The sequence below is a fragment of the Amblyomma mixtum genome, chromosome 2 (genome assembly GCF_055824585.1).
Source record: "Amblyomma mixtum isolate Tamu chromosome 2, ASM5582458v1, whole genome shotgun sequence".
Lineage (NCBI taxonomy): Eukaryota > Metazoa > Arthropoda > Arachnida > Ixodida > Ixodidae > Amblyomma > Amblyomma mixtum.
This window is the reverse complement of record NC_143013.1, coordinates 101,065,529-101,088,832: the sequence shown is the minus strand read 5'-3', so window position 1 is coordinate 101,088,832 and position 23,304 is coordinate 101,065,529. Positions and strand designations below refer to the sequence as shown.

General features: G+C 47.5%; 1 protein-coding gene across 1 annotated transcript in view; it reads left to right on the top strand.

The window, feature by feature from the left end:
- LOC149360312 (26S proteasome non-ATPase regulatory subunit 6-like) overlaps positions 1-23,304 on the top strand; it is a 32,940-nt gene that overhangs the window by 2,630 nt on the left and 7,006 nt on the right. The window contains exons 2-5 of the mRNA XM_089569235.1: positions 1,429-1,634; positions 3,881-4,026; positions 18,328-18,547; positions 20,933-21,041. Of these exons, the coding sequence (XP_089425361.1) occupies positions 1,429-1,634; positions 3,881-4,026; positions 18,328-18,547; positions 20,933-21,041 (681 nt within the window). The remainder of the gene's footprint in view (positions 1-1,428; positions 1,635-3,880; positions 4,027-18,327; positions 18,548-20,932; positions 21,042-23,304) is intronic.

The window sequence follows — 23,304 nt, the reverse complement described above, 5'->3', positions numbered from 1 at the left end:
ATGTTGTCACCCATTTGGGATCTTCTGTCAAATAATCCTTTGGCAAGAGCAGAGCCGCCGCAAGACAGTTGAGACAGTCCGAGAATGAGATTCAAGGGGAACGCGTAGGATGCGCTGTTGAAGCGCGTTTGTCTGTTTTATGCATGAGCCTTTCCACTGGGCTGTTGTTCTGCGTTCCTACGGCGTGCAAAAAAAAATAATTCAGTGGTCATTTTTACTGTCTGCAGTGCGTAGAGGCCAAAGCGTTTTCCGCACCACTTTGACTGCATCTGTGGCACTGGTGACGTCACCTCTGGATGACGTCACACATAATTTATGACTAATTACTAAGTTTGGTTTGGTTTGGTTTATTGAGGTTTAACGTACCAAAGTGACTCAGGCTATGAGAGACGCCGTAGTGAAGGGCTCCGGAAATTTCGACCACCTGGGGTTCTTTAACGTGCACTGACATCGCACAGTACACGGGCCTCTAGAATTTCGCCGTCATCGAAATAACTAAGTAATGACTAATTACTGATGAATGACTAAATACCAATTAACTGCTAATTAATGACGCTTAAGCTTCCCCTTTAGGAGTGGAATGCGGCAGCGTGTTGTAGCGCTTCCAGGGAGTCCACAGAACACCACCACCCGTTCAGCGCGATGCCTTGCCCTTTGAACGGAACGCTTTTTGAGGAAAGGAAATGGCGCAGTAATACTCTTGTCATCTCGGTGGACACCTGAACCGCACCGCACAGAAAGGGAGGAAGTGGGAGTGAAAGACGAAGAAAGCGATAGAGGGACCGTAATGAAAGAAATGAAAATTGTATTTGAGGAAAGGAAATTACGAGGTAACTGTCCCTCATATCTCGGTGGACACCCGTCAAAACCGTGACACCTCTGCTGACAAGCTTCTGCTGTCAGCCTACTGTCGACAACGGTGGGGCATTAAAGGCGTTCGCCTTAATGAACGCCACGAATAAAACGCGCGTCTTCAGAATGCAGACGTTTCTTCGCCGTCACACCTATTACGGGAAGATATGAGCGCCACAACCCACCAGTCGTAGTACCGTCCAGTAAGCAAAGGGTACAGTGGCGTCCAGTGTTACCGTGAACACGCGAGCGCGTTCCTTCGATACTATCGCGATATTCAAGAGGCCTTCGTTAGTACTCATGGTAGATAGAAAGCACACCTAGATGATGATGGAGCATCACAATTACATGGTGCGAGCTACAGCGGACATTACAAAACTGAGCTGTTAATTCCTGCCATTTCTTTTAAACCTTTCAAAAGCAGAAACGAGCGGCTGACGTCGGTTTACAGGCGGTACGAACGTCTGCGCAACTAACGCAATCCGAGACGATGGCGCCATGAGTTGGTATCATTTTAGATTCTGTGCCAAATGGCTCTCATTCACCCTGTTCTGTGGCACCCCTTCCCCTCTTTAGACATGGCGCCCTTCTACGAAGAGACCTGCACCGAGCTCGGTTGGACCATGGACGCAGACCTGCTGGCCAGCATGAAGTCGGCCAACGCGACCGAGATCGCACGTCTCGACTCCGCCATCGAGGACGCCGAGAAGAACTTGAGCGAGACGGAAGTGCGCGAAGCCCACCTGGCCAAGGCAGAGTACCTGAGCCGCATCGGAGACAAGGTCGGTGCGCCCGCAGGAAGACTAAAACGTAGCTTCCGGTGACTATAGACAAACGCACGTGTACGCGCGGCATGTGACGTCGCTGTTTTGAGCGGTTTGCGCGGTCACATAGTAGCCCACCCTTTCGACTTGTAAACTAATTCATCATCATCATCATCAACCTGACTACGGCCTCTGCAGGGCAAAGGCCTCTTCCATGTCTCTCCAATTAACCCTGTCCTTCGCCAGTTGCGGCCACCGTATCCCCGCAAACTTCTTAATCTCATCCGCCCACCTAACTTTCTGCCGCCCCCTTCTACGCTTGCCTTCTCTTGGTATCCACTCCGTTACTATTAAGGACCAGCGGTTATCTTGCCTTCGCATTACATGCCCTGCCCAAGCCCATTTCTTCCTACTGATTTCAACTAGGATGTCATTAACCCGCGCTTGTTCTCTCACCCACTCCGCCCGCTTGCGATCTCTTAACGTTGCACCCATCATTTTTCTTTCCATAGCTCACTGCGTTGTCCTTAACTTAAGCTGAACCCTCTTTGTTAGCCTCCACGTTTCTGCCCCTTAGGTGAGTACCGGTAAGATACGGCTATTGTATACTTTTCTAACTAATTACATCTATAAAAATTTTAAGGCTGCCGAATGCAGTACGCTTAAGAAAGCCTTGAAATATTCGTTGGCGGTTTGTTTATTCCGCTTGGTAGCGAATTTTCATTATATAGGAAAATTTCTTTAAATTTTCCAGTCTTATAAGCAACATGCCAATATTGCGTACACATAATTCACACTCTCCAACATAATTTGCCGTGTCTTGATATGTCCACAATGTTGGTCAATATTGCTTTCGTGGTCGCAACTATAGTTCGCCTCATTCCCGTCATGGGGAGACCTCATGACGCAAATCTACTGTTGGTCATCATTCAGGGTAGTTTTGCTCTCGTTCTAGGAATATCAGTTATAGTGTAGGTGCTTTTCTGCAACTTGTCCTTTCGATAATTTCATTTGCCAGCTTGGCTTAAAGCGAATAGCTGAAAAGTAATATAGGTCTGATTTGTTAGATTGCATGGTTTTTAAATTTTTGAGTAGCTTAACACTTGTCATGCTGAAAATGATTGTTTGCGAGTAGCTTAACACTTGTCATGCTGAAAATGATTGTTTGTTAAACGTATTTCAGGTGTGTTAACAATATGGGTTATGAACCACCACACAATAAAAGACGAGACACCGTCGAGCGCATGCAGCTGTTCAACTTCCACCGAAATCTGATTGCATGGTATTTTTGCCCATTGAAAACTGGAAATTGGTTTTTGAAGCCGCCCGCGGTGGCTCAATGGCTATGGTGCTCGGCTGCTGGCTCGAAAGACGCGGGTTCGATCCCGGTCGCGGCGGCTGAATTTCTTTGGAGGAGAAATTCGAGGCCCGTGTACTGTGCGATGTCAGTGCACGTTAAAGAACCCCAGGTGGTCGAAATTTCCGGAGCCCTCCACTACGGCGTCTCTCATAGCCTTAGTCGCTTTGGGACGTTAAACCCCATAAACTAAACTAAAAACTTTTGAAGAAAGGAAATGGCGCAGTATCTGTCTCATATAGCTCGGTGGACACCTGAACTGCGCCGTAAGGGAAGAGAAAAAAGAGCGAGTGGGAGAAGAGAAAGAAGAAAGAGGTGGTTTATAGGTGTTCCACATCCCAAAGTGACTCAGGCTATGAGGGAAGCCGTAGTGAAGGGCTCCGGAAATTTCGACCATCTGTGGTTCTTTAAGAGATGGCGTAATGAAGAGCTCCGGAATAATTTCGACCACCTGAGGATCTTTGACGTGTACTGAGATTGCACAGCACGCGGGCGCCTTTTGCGTTTCACCTTCATCGAAACGCGGCCGCCGCCGCCGGGTTCGAACCCAGGAACTCCGGCTCGGTAAACGAGCGCCTTAACCAGTGAGCTCGCACTTAAGTGCAGCCAACGCGACTGGAACACCAAATTCTGCCTTATCATAAGCCTCCCTTTCATTGAGTATTCACTGCGATGGTGGTGTTTTAGGCTTAGGGGCGCTCCTTGTGATGATACAGTCGACAGTTAACACCTTCGATAAAGAAGAAACGCTCACGAGGCTTCCCCATCGAGTGCGAAAAGCTGGAAAAATTACAACGTATGCTTTTTAGGGTTCGAAAGGCCTCGTGTAGCTGTAGCACTTCAAGACTGGCCACGTCATATCGCCGCATTACGTGACACGTCCGTGTGTCGCTCTTCGTTTCTCCAGGAGGCGGCGCTGGCGCAGATACGCAAGACGTACGACAAGACGGTCTCCCTGGGCCAAAAGATGGACCTGCTTTTCCACATTATCCGCATTGGGCTCTTCTACCTCGACCATGACCTCATCACGCGCAACATAGACAAGGCGAAGAGGTACGCATGCAGTCGTCACTGTCAGCACCAACAATTGCTGCTCTATTTCTTTTCTTCAAAATATTGTCTTTTTCAACATCAAACGTGCACACATTCTTTCGCGTCATTTTCAACATAAGCGTGCATACATTGTTAATTAGTGACAATAGGGGGGGGGGGGGGGGGGGGGAGAGAAAGCCGCAATAACTAACTCCTCGGTGGATATGAGAGAAGCCAACAGCCACAGAAACCAAGGGACACGAGGGATTTTTAATTTATTTATTTTGTGCTGTTGTTCTATTAAGAATATTACTGAATATGTTGCCGCTTAAAGCTAATTGATTAGAAAAGCAGAAGAAAAAACAATCGCATGCCGCCGGTGGGATCCGAAGCCACGACCTCCGAATTACGCGTCCGGTGCTCTACCGCTGAGCTACGGCAACGGCTGTCAATTCTTCTGCTTTCGGGGGTATTTTTGTTTACAAATAACCTAGCCTTTAGAGTGTTCACCAGCGCCACCCACGCTCTTAAGCGGCAGACGTAGCACGTCCTGAGTAAACAGCTTTTCGAGGAAAGGGAATGGCGCAGTAACTGTCTCACATATTTCGGCGGACACCTGAACCGTGACCTGAACCGTGCCGTAATGGAAGGGAGGAAGGTGGGAGTGAAACAAGAAAGTAAGAAGAAAAAAATTGGAGGCTTATCAAGGTTAAGCCCAGTGGATGCGAAGCATGTTAAGCAGCTGCCTCAGTGTGGATGGGGCTAAGTAACGGAGACGTGGTTTTAGGTTAATCGTCGTACTTTATTCTTTGCAGCCCGACAAACACACTCTTATGGTCCGTAAATGCATGACTCTTGGTTTGCACGTCACTTATTCTGTATTGTCTTTGAGCGTTTCTACACAACACCAAGCCAAGTCTAAACTGTTTCCCCACTGATTCGTTTTGCATTCCTATTATTAACGTCCTTAAGGCCCATCTCCATGGACACATCCGAGGCGCACCAGCGCAGCGCCTACGCGTACCAGCGTACGCCGGAGCCGGTCTGTGCATGCGCGACGCGCAGACGCGAGCTGGCGCTGACGCTTGTCAAATATCTGTCCATGTAAGATATTCGCGCTTCGCGCGCGCCTCGCTCGCGCCGGCGCCGGAAGTGGCTCGGTGGTTTGCGGTCGGTGTAACCAATCAGAGAACGCAGTTCTCTCGGCATCCGATACGGCCCTTCGCGCCGTTTGCTTCGCCGAGCCGAGCTGAGCGCGGTAGCAGCGACAGGCCATCGAGTTGCATATGTTTTCTGACGCTTGTCACGGTGAGGCGCTGGGCGCGTAAGCGCTGCGCTGGTGCGCCTCGGATGTGTCCATGGAGATGGGCCTTTAGCGTTTGGAGGCATCTTGACCGCATACACGCCCGGCGCAAAGACGCTGGCGCGGTTGCGGGCACAGAGACTGACGCGACGGCGGGCGCGCGCCGCTTCATCCCTGGCGTGACGTCACATATCACGTGATGTAGCGATGGTGGCGCCGCCGCCGCGTCGCGCGCGACGGCGCGAACCGCAGCATGGAGGCCTCCGCCGGGCGACGTCCGACGGCGCGATATGAGGCCCCATCTGCAGCCGGTGTGACGTCATCACGTGACGTCACATCATGTGATCTCACTTCAAGGTCAATGGTGGCCACCGCCGGGCGTCGCGCGATGGTCCGAAACCTACGTTAGTATGCTTCGCATAAAAGGTGCCGTAGTGGAGGTCTCCATTTAACGTGCACTGACATCACAGAGCACACGGGCGCCTTTAGCGTTTCGCCTCCATCGAAACGCGGCCGCCGCGGTAGGGTTCGAACCCAGGTACTTCGGCTCTGTAGACGAGCACCTTACCACTGAGCCACCACGGCGGGTCTCTCGGTCGACACCTCACCCGTCCTGTGGATGAAGGGAAGAAGAAGGGAATGAGACGAGTAAAAGAGGCGCCGTAGTAGAAGGCTCCGGATGAATTTCTATCACCTGAGGTTCTTTAATGTAAGGTTCCCGTTCAACGGAAAATACGGCGTTGTCGTTGTGGACAGAAACCCAGGTCACGCGTGTCAAGAAACCCTCGTCACGCGTGTCGAAAAAGCAACGTCACAGGTGAGAGTCTGGAATGAAAGTAATTGAAAATAGGACTAGCAATGTGAATTAAAGGTCAGCGCATCCCTCATGCAATTATACTAAGTACTTAGTTTGACGAGAGGAAAAACTAAATTTCAATCAGAACACCCGAGTTTTGGGTCACCAGGCAGGCTTTTTTATTTCTTGCCTTCAAAGGCGAGGAATACAATGCAATACACGACAGATGGTAAAACTAGTTTTTAAAAATCGCTTTTAAGCAAGGGAAAATTGCGCATTAACTGTTTCATATATTTACAGAATTGCACCACTCTTCGCTGGCAGAAAACATTTTCAGGTGATGAGAGTGCATAGCTGTTTCGAAATATAACACGACCACGCAGGCAAGCTCGTATTGTTTAATTACAAGCTGCGTTTAATATCTATGTGGTGTTGTCTTGCACATAAAAAAATGTCTTACGAGTATCTCCTATTGAGTATGTGTGTAATTATAGAAGTTCTAATTATTGAAATGGTAATTAAGCGAGTAGCTAAGTGCATGTTGGCGTTTGGTACCCTTTTTGCTTGAAAGCGCACAGTGGCGCCAGCATACGGCGGCCACTGGGAAAACCCTGCGATTCAACGTAGTACGCCGCTGCCCCAACAGATAGCGCGCGGGAAGCATAAAGATTAAAGCCCCTAAATAAACTAAAAGTAGCGACATCTCCTCCCTCCTCCTCCTAGGCCGGCGCTCGTTCTCTCGGCTTCTCCCGGGCGCCGACGGTGGCGGCACCTAGGCCGGGAGATCTCCGTGGCCGGGAGCAGCAGCTAGCAGACGCTCCCAACCGTCGCCTTTTGGCGCCCGGCAGACCGCGCGCCCAAATGAACTTTGTGTCGCGTTTTGTGACTTGGCTTCGGTCAAAATGACATCATAAAATGAGAGATTGAAAAATCAGTTACTGTAATAACTGCCCAGACCAACGTTGGATTGCTTTATAGAAACTTCTTGTTCTTCGATCGCTTTGACTGCGGAGCACACGTTGGAAGTGGCGCGCGCGAGCAAGTTCGCGGCACTATAAGTAGGATACAACTTAAAGAAACAGCAGTTGCTAACACTGGGCCGCGGTCCACGATGTCTTGTATTACTCCGCTGGCCAATCGCAACTGTAAACGAAATCAGCTTTTTAATGTTTGACTATATCAAACAATTTGTGAATCAAAATTCTAGAGGTCATAATTTTTTTCTTGTCATAAGCTTCTTGTTAACGTAACAAGAAGCGTTTAAGCAGCGGACTACTTTTTTGTCGTGAAGGAATTCTGTGCGCGAAGGCTGAATATGGGCGGAGCTTCACTGCAGACTTAAAGGGCCACTGACCAGGGTCCGGACATTTTTGAAAAACAAGCCCACTGCATAGATGAGGCATCGAAGATAACCTCTGCAAAATACTAGAGCCATGCGCGCCCCGAAAAGCTGCGAAAATTCAAATCAAAGCCCGTTCGTTCTTTCCTTCCTTCAAAAACGGGCCCGGCCCACTACTCTGCACCCCGCTGACGTCAAGGGGGGCTACTTTCGCTAAAGGCACTCCATTGGTGCATCGTTCTGACTGACGGGAGAAGGTTGGGCGTAGCCTTGGCGTCGCGTCGTCTGCACAGCGCTTTCCGCAGCGCCTTCTGTTCTGGCTCATGCCTACAAACCCGCATGAAGGAACAAAAAAAAAAAAACTGCGGAGGGAGCGTGCGGCGACAGCCTTGAACCCTAGCCATAAAAAGTAAAAAAACAGTAAAACTGAGGGAGTTGGCTCGCCCCCCCCTCCCCCCCCCCCCTCCCCCCCCCCCCCCCCCGCCGTGATCCCGTCACGAGACGCTCTGCGTGCGCGCTCCCTTCTCAGTTTCTTTTCTTCTATGCGAGCCCCCAAAAACAAGGTTTTAATTAGTAGTGCAGCAGAGCCTTTCCCTCGCTCGCCCACTTGACTGCTCCGCACACATACCGCTTATCTTTCGTGCATCTTGCGTACGCCTTGACTCCAATGAATGACATATGCTTTGGAGCGGAGAAAAGACACAAACACACAGAACACAAACACGCATGGAGAAAAGCAAACGGGCGGTTGCCGGGTCCGCGCTTCGCCGTGTGTTTCGAACACAACCGACTTCCGCCCCTCCGCTCGTGAAACGGTGGGGAGGCCTAAAAGAAAATGAAAAGGTGGCTCGTTAACTGGGAATGACAAACAGATGTATGAAAGGATGCGCTCGCTAACAAGTCTAGGTGGTCGACGAGCCGATCGCGCCTCTCGATCGTTCAGTGTGCGGAGAAAATGCAAAAACCAAGAAAAGAATTCTATTGAAGGCGGGGCCATGACGTCGCCCTGTGACGCACTCCACAGACACCACGCCTCCGGCTTACACCGGAGAAGGAAGGGGTGATTTTGCCTTGCCGAGCCTACTCGACGAGGAGCGGGAGAGAAAAATTTCGAGGAGGGAATGGAAGGAGAGGAGGCTCGCTCAAAGTGAGGTAGAGAGTGTCTGCTGGCCGCGGGTGGGCAGGGGGCCTTTAAGTTGTATCCGACTATAGAGTGACTACCATCGCTCGACGAGTGGCTTTCTCGTCGCTCGCGCTTTGGCGCGCAGCGGACCTCGCGCCCGCATGATTTTTGTTGCATTTTCTGCCTCCGATTCGATCGCATTGAGATTGTGGCGTGGGAGATACAAGGCACGAAAAACAATATAGAGCGTGACCTTTCATAACTGAAAAAAGAATGCACAAGTGTTAACACGTCACCACTCCGCATTAAAAGCCATGAGGAGCTTTTCCAATGTCGAACTTTGGAAATGGTCTGGATCATTGCGCTGTGTTAGTGATTCATTTGACACCACCTATCCACGTTACATAGCTCCACGCAGCGTGATTTTCGCAGGAATTCGCGGCAGCGACGACGGCCTCAACCCAAAATGTCTGAAACTATGTTTTACAGAGGTCCTTGCTTGCATTCTCAAGTATTATCCACGCAGATATCGAGTATTCAAGCGACAGGTGCGTTAATGTGCCTAGGCACAGTAACGCCCGATTTCGATTTAGAACCCTGCTTGAAAAATACGTTCAGCAATGCGCGCAACATGAAAGCTAGACCTTAATCGCAAGCAGCATGAGCAACAGGAGCTTCAACAGCAAGTACCATACCTTTGGTGTCGAGTTCGTGAGCGAAGGAGTGCAACTGTAACAAAACAAATACGTCTAGCGATGCGTTCAACATGAAAGCTAGACCTGCACCGCGAGCAGCATGAGCAGCATAGGCTCAAACAGCGAGTACCACCCCTTTAGTATCGAGTACGTGAGCCCAGGAGTCCAGCTGCAGCAACACAAATACGCATAGCAAGCAACGTAAACGGCGGGGCTCAAACAACATGCGAACGAGCTTGCGAACTAGCCCGACTGCAACCAAGCCGACACGCTATGCGAGCAACATTAAACCTGCACTTCAGCACGGCTTTCGTACCCGCTAGCGAACGAGTCTATTTAAAATCATGCCAAACGGCATTTAGTCCGAAGAAAGACTGCAGCCGCTGGTGCTTCACACCAAATCATCCGAAAAAACACGACTGACAACTGAAAAACGACCACTTATCTCACAAAGACGCGGATCCACAACATTATCGAAGTTTGCCCGGCCGATCCTGTGCTGCCAAACCTTTCGGCGAGCCGCGTTGCTTTTTCTGGAGGGAGTTACAAAAAATATTTTGCCACTGCCATCCTCGGTTGTTGCATCCATACGCGCAACAGAAGCTCGGCATCGCCGCAACACGTAGACGCCGTCAAAGATGAAAAAAAAAATGCTTCCCGCCAAAACTGTTGCACAGAACGAAAATGAAGCGCGACCCCCAGCCCCGGCAATGGCGCCGGCGTCTGCTGCGGAGCCAAAAAGCGCGCGCTAACACGTGACTACGGCGCCTCGGCCAATGGGAGGCTCGATTACCCGGAGCCGCGCTAGGAGAGGAGGAGTGTCGGAAAGTTCAAAGCTTTTCGCTACTTTTGTTTCATTGAGGGGCTTTAATAAAGATTAGGGTGCCTCGATGCGCGCGCGCCCTCTGTACGGTGAAGTCACCTTTTGGGAGGGCGAGTGCCGCCTCGTCGGCCGTGACAGTCCATCGGCGGCCATTTTCATGCCCTTTCTCGCGGCGGCGCGGCGGCCGTAACACGTGCGTTCGCTTTGTCGCCTTTTCTCTTGGTGCTGACTGGGCGCACATCGAAAAATGCTGGGTTGTTGTGTGCCGTAGTGCACCACCACCTCCAAGAAGTGTTGCTGGGAAATGAGGGGTACGATTTTTTTCTTACCAGCAGACTCTTACAGGATTGTCTCGAGAACCTCTTTTCGGTGGTTCTACTGAGAAAACCTGTGCCCAGTGCGTATGACATGAAATGCGCTCTGATGCTTGTGAGCGTGAGCCAGTTTTTATTTACCCCATGGACGACGAGCTACGATCTCGATGACCGCGAATATCTGGTAGACCTTCTCTCCCAGGCAAAGAAAGAAAGAACAGAAGTGGAACCTCATGAGATAAATGACTCAGAAATTCTGTTCATTGAAGAACTGTCCACAAGAGAGTGCAGCATTCTGCACTACATAGGCTTCATTTTGAAAAGAATCTTGCCGTCTGTCAGCTGCCAGCAATGCAAGGATGCCCTACTGGGATGCGCTAGTGATGAACATGCGCCTCTGACTGCTCTGAAGGAATATGTGTCAGAAGGTGACAACCTAATTTATCCCAGTAATGGTGTGATGCACATGATCAAAATCTACGAGGAGTACTTTGTTGGAATAAACTCATGGTGCACAGGCAAACTAGTGACAATGAAGTCACCTCTCCGCTCACTTACAGCATACCTAGGAAAGGCCTCCTGCATGCAAGCATACCGACCGCGCTTGAAGCTCTGCGCAAGCCATGACGAAGAAATCCGGAAAACGCTGACCGGCAGGTACGCAAGATTTAGACTGCGCATCTTCCTCCGACACCTTCAGAAAGCTCGTCTCAACGGTCACGCAAGCAAGACGTGTGCAGGAGTTAATTTAACCTAAGCTGCTATCGACACTGAAGTACACCCATGCTGCTAGCATTAGCAGAGTTACTATTTTTACACCTAATAAGTGTCCTAAATTGCATTGTTTGTTTTGCATTGACTCCAGGTTTTGAAGACAAGGATGATTGTGCAGACATGCCGTCAAAGTACCCTGAAATATTTTTAAAGTTTATCCTCCTCTTTTCTGGGCAAATAAAAATTTTTCATGGTTATAAACACTATTAATGATTGTTTGGTTTCAACTAGGGGCGTGCGAATATTCGAAATTTCCGATTATAATTCGAATATTATATTTTTACTATTCGTATTCGATTCGAAATCCAATTATTCGTGTTGTTTCGAATATTCGAACGACGCGAATATTCGTATCTAGCCGAATATCTATTGCGAGCGCCGGGGTTCATTTCGGTCCGCAAGTCCTATCGACAGAGACATAACAACATGGCGGCGCCCATAGCAATGCGTAACGTTGGGCCATGCAGTAGCTGACTGCGCTGGTGAGCTTCTTTGTGGCTATACCTGCGAGCTGGTATAGTCAGAGCTGTGCACGAAATACCTTGCAATACGTGCCAGTTCAGTGCCAATTGAGAGGGCATTTTTTGTGGCTGGAGAAGTCGTTTCAGCTAGAAGGGAACTACTTCTGCCTGACTATGTGGAGCAGGCGGATTTCCTTCACGACAACCTTTCATGCTCATCTAAGCAACGTGCTTTTGTGCTTATGGCAAGCTAGCCTTGATCAATGCTGTGTACTAGACAACTTCTCTGATATTTGCACTCTTCTAAGAACAATGTTCGAGACTTTGACACTTTTTGTGCTGCCACACACACCTTTTGTGCTCATTTCATCACTGATAATTGAACTGTGATGTTCTTAGGTGCTCAAATAAATGTTTTGTAGTGGTTAAATGCGTCTGTACTTGATTATTCGATATTCGATTCAATATTTGGAACCAAGTATTCGTATTCGATTCGTATTCGAAAAATTTGATATTCGCACACCCCTAGTTTCAACTAATCTCTGATCGTGGCAATAGATTGTTACTTTGTCTTTAAAACACTGTCTTCAGTGTGCATTGAATTATACTAATGCAGTCGACTCTCATTAGTTTGACCTATCAATGATACCAAAATTTCGATTCCATTCGACTATAAACGGATGTATTTTCACTGCGACTAATAACTTCCCTCATCATTTACCAATATACAGTGGTCCCGCCAAGTTCGAATGGCCGACTACACGCGCATAAAAATACCTGGAGATAACTGGGATTCTCAGTGCACAATGCGTGCATGCGCGGCCCAGGTACTGCGATATTTGCTTCGTGTACGTGTGGCGAATGTGCTGGCTTTTATTTCTTAGGATAAGGTACGTAAAGCACATTAATCTTTTTTTTCTACAAAAAACTGTCATTCTAGTATTGGGGTTGACAATAAATGTGAATAAGGCAATTGGAACGTTCTTAACTACTTACACAATTGAGTGATTGAATGCAATATGCCTGCTTATGATATTGCTATTATTAATTTATTTTAATCCTGCAGTTAGGTTAATAGTGCGCTCTATAAACTCTTTCCAATCTAGCACCCGAGTCGTCGTGTGAGAGGAGAAACGACCGTCCAAATCTTAAAATATTTGGACAGTTGTCCCCTACAAGCCTATTCTGTTTACACTTCATTAGAAGAGGCGTGAAACGCAGTTGTGTTTTCTTTTGGTCGCGAAGACAAGCGCGCTCTTGCAGCGGCAAGTGCACAAAGCCTGTTGGCGCACGCCCCGCGCCTTTGAAATGGGCATGGCGATGGCGGCCGCCGTAGCAGACGACGCAGTTGTCTTCACCCTCAACGGAGCGCGCGCGCATCGCGCGCGCATCGAGGCACCCTAATAAAGATCTCAGTGCGTCCGGACGGAACGCTCCATTGTCATCTTGCGATTGTGTCGTTGATGCAGTGAAAACTAATCATTGTGTGTGTATGTAGAAGCGACATTGTATGCATAAACTGTAGTGCGGACGAGTTCAACCACAATAATGTGGAAAACTTATTGGGACAAATATGTGAATGTGAACAAAAAACAGTGACTGCGTGCGAAGAGAAACCACTGAACGGAACCATGAATGCTCTCGCTTCATGTAAGGGCGGAGCTTAAGTGCCAATTGGATAGAGTTGCCCACCGAGCCCATTTTTATCCCCGAGCTTTATTTATATTTAGTTCAGTTCAAGCTAAACAGCAGTTCACTGCTGCTGTCGCAGGTTGTGCGCCGGAAACAGGCGGGAAAGCGAATACGGCGGAGGAACCAGCCAGCTGGGTCCTTCTCGAATGCTCTTAGCTCTTTCAGGCCGAAATTAAGAGCATTTAATATGAAAAATTAGTAGCCATACGGTATCGTGTGCTGGCAGTGGAAAATTCAGTACGGTGCAGAAATCAAAGGTCAGCCTTCACGTAACCTACCTTGTGCGTGATGTCAGTTAAAATCAGTAGGGCTTGGCGGCTAAGAAAAGTGTGGGAGGATCAAGTACTTGAAAATCTATCACGTGAACAAGTTTCAAACAGTTTGTCTTCGTTTAATTAGACATGTGTGCCTCACTTTTCACTGTGAATACAATACGTATAACTCGCAACTTGCAACTTTGCCTTTTGCAACAGTGCACGTACCAGTACGATGCCCTGTTCAGGTGCAAATAAAGCTGATTGCGAGAGCTTTTTTAAGGCGGAAGCCTTTAATGCCTCATCGTTGTAAGCAGAAGTTGTCGACAGAAAATGTCACGCTTTTCAGTTGGTCGAAACGGTCATGACGTCACAGTGCGCGAATTTCAAAGGGGGCCAATTGCACTTTGGCTACTAACCATGCAACCAATTAAAGGGATTGTATAGTGATGCTCCAAGTTAGTGGGACTTACTTAACCAATTAGTCTTTCTAGTCAGACCAGATAAACAAAAAATTCAGGGGCACTTTGACTGTCTAAAGTGCGTAGAGGCGAAAGTGTTTTCCGCACCACTTTCAGTGCTTCTGTGGCACTGGTGGCGTCACATGTAATTGAGTACTAATTACTAAGTGATGACAAATCACTAATTAATGGTTAATTACTGATTAATGCCTGAATACTAATTAACTGCTAATTAAGCTTAAGCTTCGCCTTTAGGAGTGGAACGCGACAGCGTGTTGTAGCGCTGCCAGGGAATCCACGGAACGCCACCACCCGTTCGGCGCGATGCCTTGCCGTTTCAACGCAACGGTTTTTGAGGAAAGGAAATAGCGCAGTAAATCTCTGTCATCTCGGTGGACAGCTGAACCGCACCGTAGAGGAACGGAGGAAGTGGGAGTGAAAGAAGAAAGACGAAGATGGCGCGTAATGAAGAAAATGAAAATTGTATTTGAGGAAAGAAAACAGAGTAGGAAATTTTCCGAGCTTGAGAATCGAACCCCGGTCTCCGGAGTGCGAGACGAGCACGCTACCACTTCGCCATGCCAGCTCGATGATTTGGAATGAACAAAGGCGCGTCTAGTGACTACGGTGTCTTCGTTCACTCCCATCTTCCTCCCTTCCCGTTACGGCGAGGTTTAGGTGTACACCGAGATATGAGAGACAGATACATTTCCTTTCCTCAAAAAACCATTTTCAAAGGCGCGTGTACTGAATACGGTGTCTTCGTTCACTCTAATGTCCCTGTTCAGGTGTCCACCGAGATATGCGAGAGAGATTCATTTCCTTTCCTCAAAAAACCATTTTCAAAGGCGCGTGTACTGAATAGGGTGTCTTCGTTCACTCTCATGTCCCTCCCTTCTTCGGATGAGGTTCAGGTGTCCACCGATATATGCGAGACAGATACATTTCCTTTCCTCAAAAAACCATTTTCAAAGCCGCGTGTACTGAATACAGTCTCTTCGTTCACTCTCATGTCCCTCCCTTCTTCCGGTGAGGTTCAGGTGTCACCGAGATATGCGAGACAGATTCATTTCCTTTCTTCAAAAACAAATTTGCCGACGAGCACGGCCAAGTTCCGCCACGGCTTGACTAGCAACCCAAACCGCAGCCTCATGGACGAGTTCAGGCGTCTAAACGAGCATCGCTTGACTACAATCACCCAGCGGTGCAATGCGATCATGGAAGCATCACAGCTTCCACTAGCTTGTGTGAATGTACGTTCACTGTCGCTACACGGTCAAGACGTCGCACATGACCATGTCTTGGCTCGGTGCAAGGTTGTCTGTCTCACTGAAACATGGATGAATCCCTTGGTGGCACCAGTTGAGATCAAAGGCTTTCACTACGTTACAGGAGCAAGTCGTGCTTCCAACCAAGCAGCGGGAGTTGCCATTTACGCTCACCCAGACGTCAACCTAACACCGCTACAGTTTGACGACTTGCACTTTGATATGGGGGAGTGTGCGGTGTCAAGCTCGAAAGTTGACTTAACGTGGTGTGCGTCTACTTGTCACCTCACATATCCCAACGGGCTGGCCATGAATTCATGGGACGAGTGCTACCAAGCTGGTTCAACTTTGGACCAATGATAGTGGTAGGAGACTTCAACCAGGATGCCAGAACGCATCAAGACTTCCTAGATGGAATGCAGAAATCTCTGGGTGTGCACTTGTCTACTCCACGGGACAAAGCTACCACCAAGTACGGAAGCTGCTTGGATTTGGTCTTCAGAACCCACCCCAGCGTCAAAGATTTAGACTACATATCACTCCACTTCAGTGACCACAAGGCGGTAGTAGTCGACGTAGACCCGATCAAACATAAAGAATTCACGGGGCATGAGCCATCTGCGGAAATCTCCCCCGACGTTAACTTTGAGGAAGTCGTGGATACAGCCGAAGTCGAAGAAGCAGATAAAGAGACGCACTAGGGGAGAAGTGAAACGCTCCTCTGAAAGTGTGTAGTTTGAATGCGCAGTTAAAGTATACAGCCAAATAAAACACTAGTCAATAACAAACAGTCTCTCAGTCAATGCCTGACAGTGCTCCAGGAAAGACTTCCGCCTTGAAGCAGTTTAGTGTGCCAAAGTGCCCCCTGAACTTTTTTCTTTGGATGAGGGAAGGCTGCGTTTTTTTTTTTTCGTGTAATGTTCCTGCCTATAGGAGTGTCATAGCAGTTTGCATGTGGAACACACTCCAGACCTGTTTCCGAATTAAAGTTTCTCAAGCGAAGTTCTCAAAAACAGAATCGCCGCAGAACTTTTTCAAATGTTTCACTGTAAAGGTGCGTCTCGTGGTGAGGATTCATATTTCATGTATTTAGCTTGGTTGATCCGTACAATCTTCTCCACCTTCAGTACTGACTTGTTTCGACGATTGATTTGGATGATTCAATTTGCCGCTTCGTTGCACTACGGCTTCTATCCTCATCGTCGTCCTGGTTGTTTTCAGTTTCATGACAGAGCCAAGACGACATGCAGGTTTACAGCAGTAGTGTTCTATTCTCTCTGTCGCTTTCGTGCGATGACTTATTAATTTATTTACAATGCCTCTAAGGGCCCTCGCGCGAGGGTATTACATGGGGGGGGGGGGGATATACAAGCATGAAAATACGGCAGAGGCACTTGAAATATAAAATACAAGTAATAACGAAGTATGAAATAAAGCTAGTAATGTACACAAATAAAACATCAAACAAAGCAGAATAAAATACTCAGTGAATGCACATAATACAGCAAAAATACAAAATCTGTTCGTCCATGGTTTGCTTTTGCGAATGCTGGAACGATTGTAAGTTAACCTCAGCACCTATGTGTGATGGCAGGTCATTCCAGTCTATTATGGTGCAAGGAATGAATGACTTCGCGTAAAGAGATGAACTGCGTGTTATGCGTTTTATTTTGTTATCGTGGTGATGGCGAGGAAAGACTGCAGGGTGTGGCAAAAAGAAGTCATCGTGGAAGGTGGGATGGTGATACAGTATGTGAATAAGGTTAGGCGAGCGAAATGGCGTCGACATGATAGTGGTTCCAACTCGGCACGTTGTTTTTATGCTGTGACACTGGTGAAGCGTGAATAATCTGAAAAGATGAAGCGGACAGCACGGTTTTGTAGAGATTCAATGTTGTTTATGATATATGCTTGTTGAGGGTCCCATATGGCAGAAGCATACTCAACTTTCGGGCGGATTAGCGTGATGTAAGCAAGTCTTAAGTGTGAAGGCGCGTGTTTCAGATTAGGCTTAAGAAGGCCGAGTGCAATTTGCTGATGCTTCGTCGTAGTTGAATGCATATCGTTGTCACACATCGTTATTTGGGGTAATGACACGCTGCACGTCTTCTTTTTCGCCATAAACATGGCGTGTGCATAATTTAGTGGTCTCTTCCGGCCAACAAATAGTGCGGAAAAAGTATACATACAAATCACAGGTGATCACACACAACTACATACGGTCGCGGTGCGTATTCTCCCATAGGGCCTACACCTCACAAAGATTTCATTTGGAATAATAGATATCTACAAACTCCTTTAGCGCTTGCAAACGCTTCTTACGAAAAGAAATTCTTTTGAAACGGTATCGTACGACCTACTCGCGATGTTCGACATGGCTACAGAAAAATAAACACAATTTTATAACTTGCACATTGTGAAAGCGCAGGATTGGAGGCAGACTGTGGCGGCAGCAAAGCATGTGAAAATTTTATACCAGCTTCGTACAAAGTAGCATTTGTATGGCAAGTGAATGGTTGATAACATGTCTTCGTGCATTGCTAAATGTTAGGTAGATTGTAAATTGCAAATGTCTAGGTACATTGTAGACTGCTACAACAGTAGACTGATGTTTTCACCCAAGTCAAGCCAGCATTATTGACCTGGTGAAGCTTCTGGTGTTTGCAGCTTCAGTCTCTGGACCGCAAAAAGCCCAGTGCTTTCCAGTTACCACATAGATATTCGAGTATATTCGACCGAGCTGGTCACTGTCACTCCGAGAATTCCACCCGCTTCTTCTAGTTTTTCTTCTTACCTTCTTTGGCCTTTGGCCGTTACGCTGGAAAACTATGAACCTAAACCCGCTAAAAACGCAACATGCACATACAGACACGCGCACGAACTGCGTCACATGCATCTCTGTGTGTTTTCTTCATTGTGCTGTGCGTTCCGATTGCGGCTTCATTCCTGTAGTACAAACCAGCCAGCCTCACAGCATAGATTACCAGCGCCACTTGTTTCACCCGACGCGTCTTTGCAGCCTCATTGAAGAGCGTGGTGACTGGGATCGAAGGAACCGGCTGAAGGTCTACCAGGCAATGTACAGCATTGCTGTGAGAGACTTCAAAGGGGCGGCCACATTGTTTTTGGACACCGTGTCCACCTTCACCTGTTACGAGCTGATGGACTACCAGCGCTTCGTCACGTACGCTGTCCTGGCCAGCATGATCTCCCTGTCCCGAGTGGAGCTCCGGGAGAAGGTACCCGCCATCGTCATCATCAACCTTAATATGCTTAGTGCGGCTCAGTGACCACTCCCACTGAGCTCCAAAGAACCCCGTCCTTCGCCAAGTGCTCCAGTCTTATCTGTTCAAACTTCCTAATCTCATTTGCGCACCTGCCAGTCTCTACCCCTTGGTATCTGCTTGCCTTCTCTTGAAACCCACTTCATTACCTAAGGGACCGTTGGTTCCCTTTTCTTCTTATCGTAAGCGCTGCTCAGGCCTAAGTAGTATGCAATCCTGGAAAAGTGCAGGCGTTTCGCAGATGTACAGAGTCGACCACACTTGTCTAGAGCGCTGGAAAGGTGCCGGTCGCGGGGAATGAAGAGAAATTATGAAGCAGGTATTGACTTTCACTGATAATGCTTGTGCTGGAAAGCAGCCGAATAGAGATGTGAACCGCACGGGCACCAGCGCCTTAACCGCTACCAAAGCTGCTGCGAAAAAATTTCCGTTCATTTGCTCCGCAGCACACCGTCCGAGCACTCTAGACAAGTGTGATCGACTCTGTACAGTTCACTAGAACAGACATTGTAGCGCGCTGGCGAGACTATGCGCTCGTCCCCGCCAGTGGCGAACGAAGTGGCGGCGCTGCTGTCGCCTACTATTGAACGCGTTCCTGTGACGTTCTGAGTACGTCTGCAAGGAGAACTGGTTGTCCACGTTGCGCCCCCGTGCTTGGTGCATAAAAAAAAAACTACTTATTTCTTTTCGGTTTCACAGACGGTACTTCAACAGTGCTGGATGCGAAAAAAAATGCGACCACCCGAACTTCGGGGTAATCCACGCGTTGCTGGTGGCACTGCGATCGAACTTTCCGTGACATAAGGTTAGAAGTGTAGGAAACAGTAGTGAAATAAGATGGCGAAATTTAATGACAATTGACAACACAGTTGAACAAAAATAAAGAAAATTCACTGTGGCTTAGCTTGGTTAAGCCCGGTAATTGCGAAAGCAATATCCGTACCTACGCCATGGTACAGCTGGTAGTGTAGCTGGTGGTGGTGCTTGTGGTTAGGTTTGGGGTGACGCATCGGTTATACAATTCAATCCAATTCAATTAAATCAAATCCAATCCCATCCAATTCAATTCAATTCAATCCACTCCACTCCAGTCCAATCCACTCCAATCCAACCCAGTCTACTCCTATCCAATCCAATACAATCCAAACCAATCAATCCAATCCCATCCAATCCACTTTAATCCAATAAAATCCAATCCAATCCACTCCAATCCACTCCTATCCAATGCAATCCAATTCAATGTAATCTAATCTAATCCAATCCACTCCAGTCCAATCTAATCTAATCTAAGCCAATCTAATGCAATCAAGGTCAAATGAAGGTCAGTGGTGGTCACCGCCGCGGCACGGCAAGGGGGTGAAAGTGCAAGTAGTATTGCTTTCGCAATAAAAACCGAGCATGGTGGCAATTGCCACCACCCCGTTTCAAAGGGGGCGCTCCTATCCATCCATCCATTCTTGAAGCCGACTGCTGCTGGCGTTGCCGCTGGATACAATGGAGAGACCCCCGTCCCTCTACACTGTCGATTCTAGTTCACTGTAGCAAAGGTCTGAACGCGCAGCGCTCCCTACCCTGCGTGGAAGAGCGCCCATTCGCGCCTTTTGGTTGCTAGCAACGTATGCATTCCTTTTCAAATCTAAATGGGCTTATTATCGCGAATATTCATCCACGGTTGCCCAGTCAAGTCCGCAGAGTACCTTTCGGGGAGTGGAGGTAGAAGGGAGTGTTCATGCAGACTACGCTGGAGCCTGCTTAGAATTCTACAGCTCTATACCAGGTCGTTACCACATCGGTCTGATCTAACCGTATACTATATCAAAAAACTGATTAACCGGTTTTGAGAGCACTGCACATTCATGTAGGAAGTGCCACTGTACACTCGCCGTCTAAAGCAAATGGAAGGCGTCCTTGTCAATTAAATTTTATTTCTTTGAATCTAAAGCATAATGGTCCATCTTTGTTGGTGCACAGTGCAATTGGCACGATCACAATTAGGCTGCACGTATGTATTTAAGGACGCATGAACTGAGGGGCAACGACTGATTTTTTTCGTTAATATTGCCTTCCCTTTACTTCTGACGGCACCTGTACACGTCATGTTAATTACAGCTAACGAAAGATCCTCATAGTGGTATCAGCAGCGAAGTTTTTCATTTCTTATTGTCATTCATGCATTTTTGTGCTGCACGAGACACTCGCTGAAATAACTACAACCCCTCTGTAAACCACAGACGACCATGTCCCATCTTTCAGCACTCGCTAACTTTTGCCTTCCTCATCTGCATGTTTTTATTTCGCGTCATGATGTGTTCCCTGCTCAATGAATGCACTTCCACGCAGGTTGTCCAAGGAGCTGAGATTCTTCAAGTGCTGCATGGAGTGCCAGACATCTACGAGTATCTCATCTCCCTGTACAAGTGCCGCTACGCCATCTTCTTCAGGAAGCTCGGTGAGAATTTGCCATTATGCAGTCAGACACATCAGTTATCTTCTCCCTTGGTGTGGAGAAACGCCATATGCGTGAAGAAAATACCTGTTGCCCACCGAAATGAAATATCGCACTTATTTCGCATCCCTCACTGTTGGCAAGACAAATCGGGCTTCTTCTCTGCAGCATTTCATATATAGGACCATTTTTGTTATTCTTTTTAAACACATTTGCGAAACTATTTCGTGAGCCTATTCTTGTGAACCTGTTAATCAGTATAAAAGATAAATTTGCGCGTTAATTGTTTTGACCGCTTACAAAAAAAAATTTTTCAATCTAGAAGCAGCTACTTTATTGGTAGAAATATATGCCTGGAACATTTGCTTTGAGGTATTCAATTTCTTGTCACAAAATCCTTTTACATGCAGGGTTTCAACGAGCAGCAGGTTTTGGCATTTCCTCAATTACTGCTAAAGCTTAGCCTTGTAATCTTCATGCTCCTTTTATCACACTGACGTTTTCCTGATCCCACAGAAACGCTTTTTAGGCCTGTGTCAAAAATGGGCAGTGACCTTGACACTTTTGCAGATGACTGTGTTGATAAGCAAATCGATGCAGCCATTCCGGGAGAACCGACAGACTTGTTTATTGCAGGCGTTTTATTTTTCTTTGGAGGAGAAATTCTAGAGGTCCGTGTACTGTGCGATGTCAGTGCACGTTAAAGAACCCCAGGTGGTCGAAACTTCCGGAGCCCTCCACTACGGCGTCTCTCATAGCCTTAGTCGCTTTGGGACGTTAAACCCCATAAACCATAAACCATAAACCGTTTTATTTTTATTTCAATGCAAATTTCGACCCCAGGCGTCCCTTATATTCCCGGAGGAGCTTCAATAAAATGTGGTGGGCAATGTGTAAAGACATGCATAAGGAGCATTCTACTCTCAAGGTGAGACTGTTTGAGCGAACAATATCGATTCGTCGTTCCCAACGACGTTCCTTAAACTGAACGATCGGCTTCGCGATAGTGTTAGCAAATTAAGCTAATTGTTGTGTTTGAAGCTCTTATTCATGGTTAAAATAAAACGAAAATTTATCATTCGTGCCCATTCCCAGTTTTTTTTAAATTTCTATCGATACCATAGCATCCAGAGCTATTAGTTAGGGAGTGGTTACACAAGAAAACGTCGTAAAATAAAACACCAACAGTGGCGAAGAAACTCGAGCAGAGAAGGGAGGTCTTCGTTGAGTGATGCTGAATACTATAGAGAAGTTTGTTTGCACTTCGATGGTGCGAAGAATGCTCTTGAAAAAAAGTTAACTGACCCCACCTATGTTCACTGTCCGGCAAATATACTTTTGTGTTTTTGTGTTCGCTGCACGCTTTTCATATGGCGCAAAAGATGTTGGAATATATGGGCATTAACTAAATGACCCGAATGAATGAAGCGTTTGGGGTAGCGTATGCTGTCACTTAACCACTCTGACGCTGGATGTATATAGCGTGCACGCTCACACAACAGCACGACACCCCTCCTCAACTACCCTACGAAATGCATCCATTCCACTACCACCCCCGAACGGGGTTACGTTGACTATTGGTGTTACCGGCGTATGCAACGGTCGACTGAACAACTAGCCTTGGAAGATTTTTTCCTACGATGGTCGATGTTCCGCGTACATCTGCTTTCAAAGTAATTCTAAGCTGATGTGTGCCTTTCTTTGTTTTGAATTTTTTCCCGAATTGAAGTGTCCAGTACTCGAGTTCCGGACCGTTTAATAATTAGTGTGAGTTGAGCTGCTTCAATGCCACTTAGATCCAGAGTTTCTCTGCTTCAGACCTGCTCGAGCCATATCTGACACGAGCATTTCACTGCTTACTTTTGCTGAGTAAGACTGGCGCAGTACAAGCACTCCTTCTGCGTCAAAGTTACATCTTAAATTAGTAATTTTAACGTAATTGCAGTGACATGGCGCGTGAGGGGATCAGTGACGTTGCGTGTGACGTGTTACGCTGCGTGTGACGCGTTACGCTGCGTGTGACTCGCTACCTGCGGTGTAGCCGTCGGATAGTGAAGGCAGAGCGCAACTCAGTCGGAGAAAACGACAGAACCGTGCCAAAAATACGACAGGAGATTTTATAGTTTTTGTCGTGCTGACAGAATTTTCTGCTGTTTCGTATTTTTCTATAGTACTGCAGTTATTAAGTATTTTTCTGCAATGCGTAGTTCTCTAGTACTTTTGTGAAGTAACTACCAAAGTTCTACTGCTACTACAAAAACTTCTG